Source organism: Babylonia areolata, chromosome 19 (assembly GCF_041734735.1).
Source record: "Babylonia areolata isolate BAREFJ2019XMU chromosome 19, ASM4173473v1, whole genome shotgun sequence".
NCBI classification, from domain to species: domain Eukaryota; kingdom Metazoa; phylum Mollusca; class Gastropoda; order Neogastropoda; family Buccinidae; genus Babylonia; species Babylonia areolata.
Window position 1 is genome coordinate 5,104,363 of NC_134894.1, and position 12,500 is coordinate 5,116,862.

Below are 12,500 nucleotides of genomic sequence, written 5' to 3' on the forward strand. Positions count from 1 at the left end.
GTCTCTCTTTCCAACTCCTCTGTAGATGGGCATAGATTGTATAGAGACATTGACTGCTAAAGCTTTCTGTGACAAAAGATATGACAGTACCACTTGATAAAGTTTGAAAGAGAATAACTGATAAGTTTGGGGTAGGAGTGCAGGTTTGGTAAGTATACTATTGCCAGAGTACACAGAAATGTGAACTTGAAAATTTTCCATATACATTTATTTTCAGAATGATATAAAAGTCTAAATATATATGTTGCTGTTTTTTTGTTGTTTTTTTGAGGGGGGGTAGATGTCCCATTGCAATTAACATTTTACACAATGTTCTAGATGAATTTATGCGGCAGGATGTTTTTTCATGTTGAATATCACATTGCCAAAGTTCATGGAATTGTGGAAACAACACTAACATTTTTTAGACTGTTCTAAAAAAAAAAAAAAAAAAAAAAAAAAAAATTGCTACTGTTGTTTTTCCGTGTGTTTTGTTGTTGTTGTTCTTGCTCTTGCTCTTGTTCTTGTCAGATATCCTATTGCTATTGTACATCGAAATGTGAACATGAAAATAACACTAACATTATTTTCAGAATGTTCAAAATAAAATCTAAGCAGGGGATGGGGTGGGTTTAAACGTACTACTGTCAAAGTACACAGAAATGTGAGCATGCGCACAACAGTTAAGATTTTTCGGGAATGTTCTAAGTGAATTAAAAATGTATAGTGCCAGTACTTTGTTTTCAGGAAAGAAGTGTTGGCGATCAGTTTGCTGGTGTCGTTAATGTTCCACATTGTCGTGACCTACTTTATCCATCCACGTATTGTCATCCAGGTAAGGTTATGAGCCACATGTATGTGTACATACAAACACACAAACATACACACACAAAAACGTGCATGCATGCATACACACATGTGATGGCCTAGAGGTAACGCGTCCGCGTAGGAAGCGAGAGAATCTGAGCGCGCTGGTTCGAATCACGGCTCAGCCGCTGATATTTTCTCCCCCTCCACTAGACCTGGAGTGGTGGTCTGGACGCTAGTCATTCGGATGAGACGATAAACCGAGGTCCCGTGTGCAGCATGCACTTAGCGCACGTAAAAGAACCCACGGCAACAAAAGTGTTGTTCCTGGCAAAATTATGAAGAAAAATCCACTTCGATAGGAAAAACAAATAAAACTGCACGCAGGAAAAAATACAAAAAAATGGGTGGCGCTGTAGTGTAGCGACGCGCTCTCCCCGGGGAGAGCAGCCCGAATTTCACACAGAGAAATCTGTTGTGATAAAAAGAAATACAAATACAAATACAAAATAATAATAATAATGGTATTTATATAGCGCTGAATCTTGTGCACAGACAAAGCGCTTTTGCACACACACATGTACACACGCTCGCAAGTACACACCTCACACTCACACAAGGCAAAGCAACACAACCCACATTCACACAACATACACTCATGGATACACACATTCACATATGCACTAACAAATATTCATACTTACATTTTTTTTTCTCATCTGATATGAATTACAGTGCAAAGATACCAAATGAAAAATAGATGATTAGAAATGCATGCACACACACGTGAATGTGCATGCCCACACACACACATACACACACACACCCTGTCCAGTTGAATATTTGCTTTGAATGTTTCTTATAAGTTTGCAACTTATATTGTATTAGGTACTTGCTCTTTTTTTTTTTTTTATTCCTTTTTTTTTTCATCTAAAATCACACAATTTTGATACATGTTAAACCAAAGAACACACTCACACACACACATATTAAAAGTACACTTGTAATCCTTAGAAACTGCTAAAAAAAAAAAAAAAAAAAATTAAAAAAAAAAGGAAAAGAACACCCCCCCAAATTTCCAACCTCCTGATTTTCAGGTCACGCCCCAGGCGGATTCCGGAAGCCTGGACAAGAAAGATAGCAAAGAAAGCAGCGGGTCTCTGGCCTCCTGCGACAGCAATCCCGCACTGCTGGAAGACAGGCAGGCAACAGAGTTCAAGTCTCGCTTCGCCGACGAGTTTGAGTGCATCGAGCAGCTGGGGAAAGGCGGCTACGGCATCGTCTTCCGTGCCAGAAACAAAGTGGATGAGCAGGAGTATGCAGTCAAGAGGATAGCTCTGCCAAACAGGTAACAACTTAAGTTTCAGTTTCAAGGGGGGGGGGGGGGGGGGGATGCTCACTCAGTCTTTCTGTGCAACTAAGCATTAACATTAAGTAACGCAGTATGTATAGAAATCTAGATGAATAGAGAAGTAATATTTTGAAAAAAATTGCGTAATAATTTTCATGAATTTAGACAGTTTCACTAAAGTCTTATTCTTTGTCATAAACAAATGAGAGAACTTCAAAGCAATTTGGGTTCTGTTGTAATGTAGTTTTTAACAAGTGTCTTCTTTCATGTCTGAAAAAAAAAAAAAAGAACATCAAAACACACAACAACTGACTGTTTCAGGGATGGGGCAGTGAAGAAGAAGATGCTGCGTGAGGTTCGAACCCTGGCCATGCTGGACCACGGGGGCATCGTGCGTTACTTCCACTCGTGGATCGAGGACCCCCCGCCCGGCTGGCAGGAGGAAAGGGACAGAGCGGTCAGCCACATCATGGGGTACGTGGTTCCAACCTTTTGGCTGTCGCTTCAGACTTCGGACTTCGTTAGGTGAAAGGTTCAAGGTCCCCATAGCATTTTGAATGCATATCCACTGTGTCTAGGGGTGGATAGCCTTTTGAATTCATATCCACTGTGTCTAGGGGTGGATAGCCTTTTGAATTCATATCCACTGTGTCTAGGGGTGGATAGCCTTTTGAATTCATATCCACTGTGTCTAGGGGTGGATAGCCTTTTGAATGCATATCCACTGTGTCTAGGGGTGGATTTCTCTTGGTTACGTCTGTGTTGGTTATTGGTGTGTCTAATGGACGGGCGCAATAGCCGAGTGGTTAAAGCGTTGGTCTGTCAATCTGAGGGTCCTGGGTTCGAATCACGGTGACGGCGCCTGGTGGGTAAAGGGTGGAGATTTTTACGATCTCCCAGGTCAACATTTGTGCAGACCTGCTAGTGCCTGAACCCCCTTCGTGTGTACATGCAAGAAGAAGATCAAATACGCACGTTAAAGATCCTGTAATCCATGTCGGCGTTCGGTGGGTTATGGAAACAAGAACATACCCAGCATGCACACCCCCGAAAACGGAGTATGGCTGCCTACATGGCGGGGTAAAAACGGTCATACACGTAAAAGCCCACTCGTGTACATACGAGTGAACGCAGAAGAAGGTGTGTCTAATGCCTTTTACTGGGTTGGGGGAGAAAAGGTGTTGTGTGTTACATGTTCGATTCTTTTGGTCTTGTTTTTATTGTGGCCTGTTTTTCTTTTTTAAATTATGATAATCTAATATAACCGTGTTTTTTTTAGTGTATTTATGTAATGTGTTTTTTAGATTTATTTTTAGGAAACATTACAGATAACCTTTTTTATATAACTGTCTCTTACAGTGTCTGTGAAGTCCAGCAAAGTTTAAAAGAAATGAGGTGGTCTTTTCCAGTTCTTTGGATTTTGAGCGGGTTTTGGTGGGGGGGGAAGTTTGTACTATTTTTTTTTTTAACAGATCAGCTATACAGTTGCTTTTGTTTTTTTTCCCCCCCACCTTCTGCTGCTGACAGAACCAGCGATGGACTCAGTCCCTTGACCGACACCACGCTGCCCAGCACTGACCCTCGACCCAGCCCTCTGTCATCATCCCACACCTCCTCCGCCGCACCCCCACCAAAACAGAACGCTCCCCTGCGACAGCCACCTTCACTCCTAGACAACATCATGCCTTTCAGGCCAGAAAACTTAGACATGGACCTTAACCCCATCCCTCGCGTTGGCACGGGCAGTGGGGAATTCTCCATGCATTCCGACGCCGAAGGATCCACAGACGAAAGTGGGTCTTTCAGTCTGGGGGGAGGGGATCAGAGGGACATCAGGGGGGACGAGAGCAGAGACTCGTTCAGCATTCAGTTTCAGAACTCTGGTGCTGACTGGAGTGCCAGCGGGGGTGGGGTAGGGGAGGAGGATGTATCGTGTAGCGGGGATCCGTCGCTGCCGTTCATGCATTACTCATCAGGGAACAGTGGGTACACGTCCCACCAGGGGTCGCTGAACGACCTGGATCCCAAGGAAGAGTCGTCGTTAAGTATCGTGTTTGAAGACTCCGGCAACCACAACCACAACGATACAGAAAACAGACCTTCCTCCGAATCGTCCAGTATTGTTTTTGAAAATTCCTGTCACACAGACAACAAAGGTTCATCCTGTGGACCTGACAAACCATCCAAATCGTCAGTGCTGTCGGATAGCAGTTACGGAGGGAGTGTTGACGATACCGAAAGCGGGGACCCCAACTTAAACCGTGGTGATCATGTGGTGGATTTCACCCTGTCAAGTCAGAGAGGGGACGTGCGTTCTGTGGCGGATAAAGAATGTGAAAAACAAGACTCGGCGGTGGAAAAGAAACCTGTGCCCAAGCTGTATCTGTATCTGCAAATGCAGCTGTGTCGGCTGGAGACCCTGAAAGACTGGCTGGAGTCCAACACTCCCAACAGGGAACGCGCGGTGGTTCTGGACATCTTTGAGCAGATCGTCAGTGCCGTGGATTACGTGCACGCCAAAGGGCTGATCCACAGGGATCTCAAGGTAAAAACTCTTAGAACTCTTTGTTTTTGAAGTGTGTATGTGTCTGTGTGTGCATGTGTGTGTTGGTCATTGATTTAAAAGGCTATTCACAAACATGATTTTAGACAGTGGGGAAAATATATATTTGCATAAGGGTTGACAGTAGAGATATCTTTTTATCATCAGATTATACATAATGAGAGCCAAATAAACATTGTTCCCAGCCGACCAACATCTTCTTTGCCCTATATAATGAGAGCTAAATGTCGTTCCCAGCTGTCCAACAACTTCTTTGCCCTATATAATGAGAGGTAAATGTTGTTCCCAACTGTCCAATAACTTCTTTGCCCTTTATAATGAGAGGTAAATGTCGTTCCCAGCCGACCAATAACTTCTTTGCCCTATATAATGAGAGTTAAATGTCGTTCCCAGCCGACCAACATCTTCTTTGCCCTATATAATGAGAGCTAAATGTCATTCCCAACTGTCCAACAACTTCTTTGCCCTATATAATGAGAGCTAAATGTCGTTCCAAGCCGACCAACATCTTCTTTGTCCTATATAATGAGAGGTAAATGTCGTTCCCAGCTGTCCAGTAACTTCTTTGCCCTATATAATGAGAGCTAAATGTTGCCCTATATAATGAGAGCTAAATGTCGTTCCCAGCTGTCCGGTAACATCTTTGCCCTATATAATGAGAGGTAAATGTTGTTCCCAGCTGTCCGGTAACATCTTTGCCCTATATAATGAGAGCTAAATGTTGCCTTTTATAATGAGAGCTAAATGTCGTTCCCAGCTGTCCGGTAACATCTTTGCCCTATATAATGAGTGGTAAATGTTGTTCCCAGCTGTCCGGTAACATCTTTGCCCTATATAATGAGAGCTAAATGTTGTTCCCATCTGTCCGGTAACATCTTTGCTCTGTATAATGAGAGCTAAATGTCGTTCCCAGCCATCCAACATCTTCTTTGCCCTGGACAACACGGTGAAGGTGGGTGACTTTGGACTGGTGACAGCGGCGGAGAACCAGGTGGAGAGCTCAGAGCAGTCGCCTGTCGGCCGCGCCTCGGCCAAACACACGGCCGAGGTGGGCACCCAGCTGTACATGAGTCCAGAGCAGGTACCCTTTGTTTTGCTTGTACTTTGTTGAAGTGATATTTATTTATTTCATTTGTTTATTTATTTGTTGATTGATTTATTTGTTTGTTCAGTTGCAACAGTGCAGCCACTCATATTTTTGTGTTATACTGTCTGCAAGAGTATTTGTTTTACTCTCAAAGTGGATTTTTTTTTTAGTGATTTAATAATTCATAACTGATTTATTTGTTTATTCTGTTGTTTTTTAATTTCTTTTCTTTAACTGAATACAGTATAGCTAGACCAAAAAATGGTGTCTATTGTTTCAAATTTGAAAAAAAAAACAAAAAAAACTGAACACAGTATGGAGACGAAAATAAATAGCACATTTTGTTATTGTTGTTTTTATTTTAACTGGACACCGTAGGAGAAAAACAATACTGACACTTATTTCTTTTCTTTTAATTTTTTTTTGTGTGTGTGTGTGTGTGTGTGAACTGGACAAAGTATGAAGATAGAAATAATGATGCTTGTTTCTTTTTTCTTTTTCTTTTTTGTGTGTGTTTAAACTGGACACAGTTTTGAGACAAAAATAATGACACTTGTTTCTCTTTGTTTTGTTGTTTTGTTTTGTTTTTCAAACCGAACACAGTACAGAGACAAAGAAATAATGACACTTGTGTTTGTTTTTGTTTTTTTTTTTCCAACAGGTGCAGAAAAAGGCGTACGACCAAAAGGTGGACATCTTTTCTTTGGGTTTGATATTTCTGGAGCTTTTGATGCCATTCTCCACAGGCATGGAGCGAGTCACCACACTGCAGAAAGCCAGGAAAGGGGCCTTTCCAGAAAAGTTCCTGCGGGAACAGCCTGTGGAGGTACGAAAGAGACTGAATTGCTTATTTATGAAGATATCTTGCTATGGTGCATATTCTTGATGCTTATTTATGAAGATATCTTGCTGTTGTGCATAGTTTTGAAGGTCGATGTGCCTCAGGTTACTTAAAGGTATTCTTTTGAAAAGAAAATTGATTTTACCCAAGCAGTATTGCATTGTATTGTATTGTATTGTATTGCTGTTGTCACAACCAGTATCTTTCTGCATATTCTGGACTGCTCTCCCCAGGGAAAGCATGTCACTACAGTGCAACTCAAAAAAAAAACAACAAAAAAGACAAAAGATTTTTTTTTTTTTTTTTTTTTAAACTATCAAAAGAGGATTTTTTATACAGAATTTTTCCAGGAACAACCCTTTTGTCACTGTGGATTCTTCCTGATTTGATTTCACCTCAAACTGACTTTGGTGTCAGATTTATCCCTGCCGCTTGTATTAACTCATTTGTTCGAGTTTTTTTGGGGGGTGGTTGTTGTTTTTTTATGAGTGTGTGTGTTGGGGGTGGAGGGGTGGTCCTCACTACAGGTTGTTGCAAAATGTATGTGGTGTATGTAGATTTATACAGTTTATAAATGACATTAACCTCTGGACTGTATGCCCATCAGTAATGGGTTCTTGCCTAACTGAGATAAGACAGAGCTTTATAGGTCAGAATGTGTCCCTCACAGTTCGTTGCTTGGAATTATTCCTCTCAGTGAGAACACATCACTTGTGTTCAGTAAAATGAATTGAACCTCTTAAAAATACCCCCCAAAAGAAGTGACTGCACTTCAGATTTATACTGCACTGATCATATTTCACTACTTCAGATTTTAGCTGTCATGGGGTACTGGCTGGCTTCCCTGTTTCATGAATTTATTATTGCTTTATATTTGTTCATTTATTTCTTCAAACAAATTCCCTGACTCTGTTATGATTTTGTCTCATCCTTTCTTGACTGGAGTTTGGAGAGTGAATGTGCAGGATACTGGTTATCTCCCTTGGCTTGAAGGCTTGCTGTTGTGATGTGTATGTGTGTATATATATATATATGTGTGTGTGTGTGTGTGTGTATATATATATATTTATGTCTTTTTTTTCTCTTGTATGTATCAAACCAATCCCAGTATTACTGGCAAATGGGTGCTAAAATAACATGCAAATTATTGTGTATTTTATTTTGTTACACCATGTCATTATTAATGCTATGCTCCAACTAACCCCCCAGTTCCCAGTTCAGGCTCAACTAGTCTGATACAGAGCTGTATTGTAAATCTAAGTTGTGATCTGTGCATTTGTCTATTCCTATTGCATTGTACCAGACTGATGATTACATTTGGCCTTTTATTTCATTTTATTTTTCCCCCATTTGTATTATCCCCCCTTTTGTTTCTTCTTTTTAAATTATCTTCACTCTTCCTCTGTGGCCGTCATCCTGTTATTGTCATGTTTCCTTGTTTCTCTATGACTCAAAAGAGTTAATGGGAATAAACAAACTCTGAAACTCTGCACTCCATATAAAAAGTGTGTGTTCTGGTTAAAAAGGGTGTGATATGAGGATGAATGCCTGTGGTGAACAGTACAACACATTGTGCCACTGACTGCTTTCTTTCTCACATGCTTTGAGAGTAGTTTTAAGTATTCTGATTTTTTTTTTTTAATGAAAACGTGTGTACAGTGGATATATACATTTTTTTCTGATTGAACTGAGTTGTGTAAATCAGTAAATGTGTGTGTTTAACCCCTCGCTGGCTGAACCTGGGTGAAATGAGGTCAGTGTGGCATGACGATGTTTTGTGCATTTACCTGTTATCAATGTTGTTATTGATTTTAGCCCTGGGGGCTAGTTGGCCTTTGGGATTTGGAACCATGCCACCCACCGCCGACAGTCCTAAAACCCTATTGGCCAAGAGAGTGGGGGTGTAACCTGGGCAAGACACTCTCCACTATGATCAAATTCTAGCCCAAACAGGACAGCAGATGCCTCCTCTGTTGCTCTGGTGGTCATGGTTGGACAGGGTTGACTTGTCATACACTGGTTTTAACTCACTCCATACGAACGGCGAAAGAGACGACGTTAACAGTGTTTCACCCCAATTACCACCATCAAAATATTGCAAACGGAAGGCTCTTATACTGAAGAGGTGAATGTTGACAAAGAATACCACAATTCTGATGACCAAAGCTAAAGGTTGGGTCATTGAGACACCCACTGCACATCCAAGGGGTCTGTGTAGAGGAGAAGAGAGGACTGGCCGTACTGAGTGAGTTAATGAGGAGAAGTAATGCAGTCCCCAAGAGGAAGATGTCAAATTACAGGGTGACGACCTACATCCTCACCTGTGAGCTCTCAGCGAGGTGACTAGTATCACTGTTATCATCTGTAGTAACACTCATGATATTTCAGCATTAATTATTGTTACACTGCTGGATTTCAGGGTGACCTCGTGAGGCAGCTGACGTCCATCAACCCCCAGAGGCGGCCCACGACGGAGGAAATCCTGGAGCACAGCCTCCTGAAGGACCTGAGCTCCGCCCCTCGCAGGGCAGGCTCCCGCTATCGCACCATCTCCAGTTGCAGCAACCACTCTGACCCAGCCCTGTTTGCCGAAAACTGATCCTCCTTTAAGTGTCTGGGAGCCTGCTTGTCTTGGAACCTCCTCATATCGGGGGTCCAGTTCATTGGGGACTGACTTGCTTATGTCGGATGTAAAACAAAATGCCTGGACTTTGAACATCATTACTTTTTTGCTGCAGCTTTTTCAGTTTTCATTGGCCAAGGCAGGAAGGTGCGACAACAAACAGCTAGACTTCCCACAAATTCTTCTTGATAACACCTTTGTTCTTATTTAAAGAAAAGTGTTTTCCCCAAATAAGCTTCCATTTACGCATGCTATGGATAGAAAAAGGGGAGGGGAGGGTGGGGTTGTTGAGGAAAGAGGTAGGTTTTTTATGGCCAGACTTCAAAGAGCTTCGTGCAGAGATTAGATGAGGCGAAAGATGGGGATTCTTTCAAGTGCAAGGTCCAGAGACAGAGAAAGATTGGCCCTCTGGAGGAATTGTGTGCTTTTGTTTTTTTTGGTTTTTTTTTACTTTGAAACTGCATAGAATATTCCTTCACATCTTTTTTTTTTTTATATTGTTTTGTTTCAGGGTTGTTGAGAGGAAAGGGAGTGTATGTTTATCAATACACCAATAGGATTTCTCTGGAATATATGTATGAATATTTGGATGAATTTAAGGAAATCTCATGTTTCTCACACACCTGCAAGGATGTGCATATTCACACACAGACATGCACACATGCACATGAGCATGAGCATACGCACAGACACACACACACACACACACACATAAACATGCACACACACACACACACACACACAGAGCGCCTTTTAAAGCAGAAAGTCCCGTTAATAATGTACTAATGACTAATACACAACTCCCCTCTCTGCCCTCTTAAGTGCCATGATCAGGTCTACATACTACATTCCTTCATGTCAACCAAACAGACTCTGGACACTTTCAGTTTTATAGATGTTTCACCAGTATGATAGTCAGTCATGTCTGACTATGACCATCAGAACAGCAGAGGAGGCAACTGCTGTCCCAACTGCCTGGGCTAGAATTTGATTATAGTGGAGAGTGTCTTGCCCAAGTTACATCCTTAATCTTTTGGTCAAGAGGGTTTTAGGACAGTTGTGATGGTTCCCAAAGGTCAGCTAGTCCCCAAGGCTGCAGCATTGAGAGCAAGGGCAATCTTGCCTCCTTGTCTGAGAGTCATAGTCCTTCACAAAAGACTAAGCTGTAAATGGCTTCCCACTGCAACGGAGAAACCATTGATCATACAGCTCTATTAGACAGAATAGGAGGAAGGTGGCAGAATGGTTAAGACGCTCAGCTGCCAATACAGAGAGTCCGTGAGGGTGTGGGTTCGAATCCCGCTCTCGCCCTTTCTCCTAAGTTTGACTGGAAAATCAAACTGAGCGTCTAGTCTTTCGGATGAGACGATAAACCGAGGTCCCGTGTGCAGCACGCACTTGGCGCACTGAAAAAGAACCCATGGCAACGAGAGTGTTGTCCTCTGGCGAAATTACGTAAAATGAAATCCACTTTCATAGGTACACAAATATGTAAGCATGCACTCAAGGCCTGACTAAGCGCGTTGGGTTATGCTGCTGGTCAGGCATCTGCTCAACAGATGTGGTGTAGCGTGTAAGGATTTGTCCGAACGCAGTGACGCCTCCTTGAGAAAGTGAAACTGAAACAGACAGAATACTGAGCATATTTACCTTTGTTGTGCCATTGAGTGATTTGTTTCTTTCTCTACTTGTGCGCAGCAGCATATGTATTGTATTATATTGTGTTAGGGAAGAAGGTGGCAGAATGGTTAAAGACACTTATCTGCCAATACGGTGTCCATAAAGGTCTGGGTCCCGCTCTCGCCCTTTCTCCCAAGTGTGACTGGGAAATCTAACTGAGCATCTAGTCTTCTGGATGAGACAATAAAACCCAGGTCCTGTGCACAGCATGCTCTCGGCACACTGAAAAAGAACCCATGGCAACAAAAGTGTTGTCCCCTGTCAAAGTTTCAGTTTCAGTTTCAGTAGCTCAAGGAGGCGTCACTGCGTTCGGACAAATCCATATAAGCTACACCACATCTGCCAAGCAGATGCCTGACCAGCAGCGTAACCCAACGCACTTAGTCAGGCCTTGAGAAAAAAAAAAGAAAAAAAAGTTGAATAAATAATAGATAAGCGTACATAAATAAGGAAATAAATAATAATTATAATATATAAAAAAAGGGGTAGTAGTAATAATAATAATAATAAATAAATAAATAGTCAAACTTCTTTTCAAGACAGGTACACAAATGTATAAGAATGCTCTCCAGACCTGAGAAGAGCGTTGGGTTATGCTGCTGGTCAGGAACCTGCACAGCACGTGTTGTGTGGCTTACATGGTTTTGTCCAGTCACAGGGACGCCTCCTTGAGAAACTGAAACTGAAACTATGTTGAATTTCTTTTTGTGACAACGGACGTGTCTGTGTGAAATTCAGGCTGTTTTCCATTGAGAGAGTTGCTCACCACAATGCAGCTCACACACGTAGTTTTTTCTTCTTTTTATTTTTCTGACTGCAAGTGTTATTTGTTTTCGTCTCAAGGTGGATTTTTTTTTCTACAGAATTTTGTGATCATAACCTTTTCGTTGACTTTGGTGTTTTTTTGTTGTTTTTTTTTATGTGCGCAGAGTGCATGCTGCACACAGGACATCAGTTTATTGTCACATCCGTATCACCAGCACCCAGACCATCACTCAAAGTGTGGTGGAGGGGGAAGTAAAAATTCCACTTTCATATCTGAGGTTCGAACCCGTAGTCACTAGTTTCTTTGCTGGGCGTGTTACCACCAGGCCACTGCTCCACTTCTGTCAGCCAATTATTAATGTGATGACAAGTGTGTGTGTGTGTGTGTGTGTGTGTGTGTGTGTGTGTGTGACTCTTTGTAAATCTGTTTGTGAAGCTTGCCCATAAATGTGGTCGGCATTCCTGGAACCATTTCATTTGTCATGGTATGGAGATGGAAATGAATGTGTAAAAACCACTGAAGCTGTTGGGCCGTTTCATATGTTCCCATTTGACAGGGGTTGTGTTTTTGGTTTGGTCAAATATGTTAAGGCAGAACTCTAGCATTGTGAGCACAATTGCCAGTGCATAAATGAGTGAAAAGATGTATGCGTGTCTGTGTCTTGTGTGCGTGCTGTTTGGGTCAAATTTCACATACCTGTATGCATATATATGTGTGTGTGAGGGAAAAAACATAAAATCTGTCAGTTTACAGTTTTTCTGATTTAAAGAAGCGGAGACCAAAGTTGGTCAAATGGTGATGAC

The 12,500-nt window shown here is 41.9% G+C and overlaps 1 protein-coding gene across 1 annotated transcript in view; it reads left to right on the plus strand.

Annotated features, from left to right (window-relative positions):
• The window catches only part of LOC143293406 (eukaryotic translation initiation factor 2-alpha kinase 3-like), a 25,566-nt gene extending 15,573 nt beyond the window's left edge, over positions 1-9,993 (plus strand). Inside the window, exons 11-17 of the mRNA XM_076604246.1 lie at positions 727-814; positions 1,884-2,134; positions 2,459-2,611; positions 3,665-4,682; positions 5,614-5,781; positions 6,449-6,613; positions 9,048-9,993. Of these exons, the coding sequence (XP_076460361.1) occupies positions 727-814; positions 1,884-2,134; positions 2,459-2,611; positions 3,665-4,682; positions 5,614-5,781; positions 6,449-6,613; positions 9,048-9,227 (2,023 nt within the window). The 3' untranslated portion in view covers positions 9,228-9,993. The remainder of the gene's footprint in view (positions 1-726; positions 815-1,883; positions 2,135-2,458; positions 2,612-3,664; positions 4,683-5,613; positions 5,782-6,448; positions 6,614-9,047) is intronic.
• Positions 9,994-12,500: the final 2,507 nt, after the last annotated feature.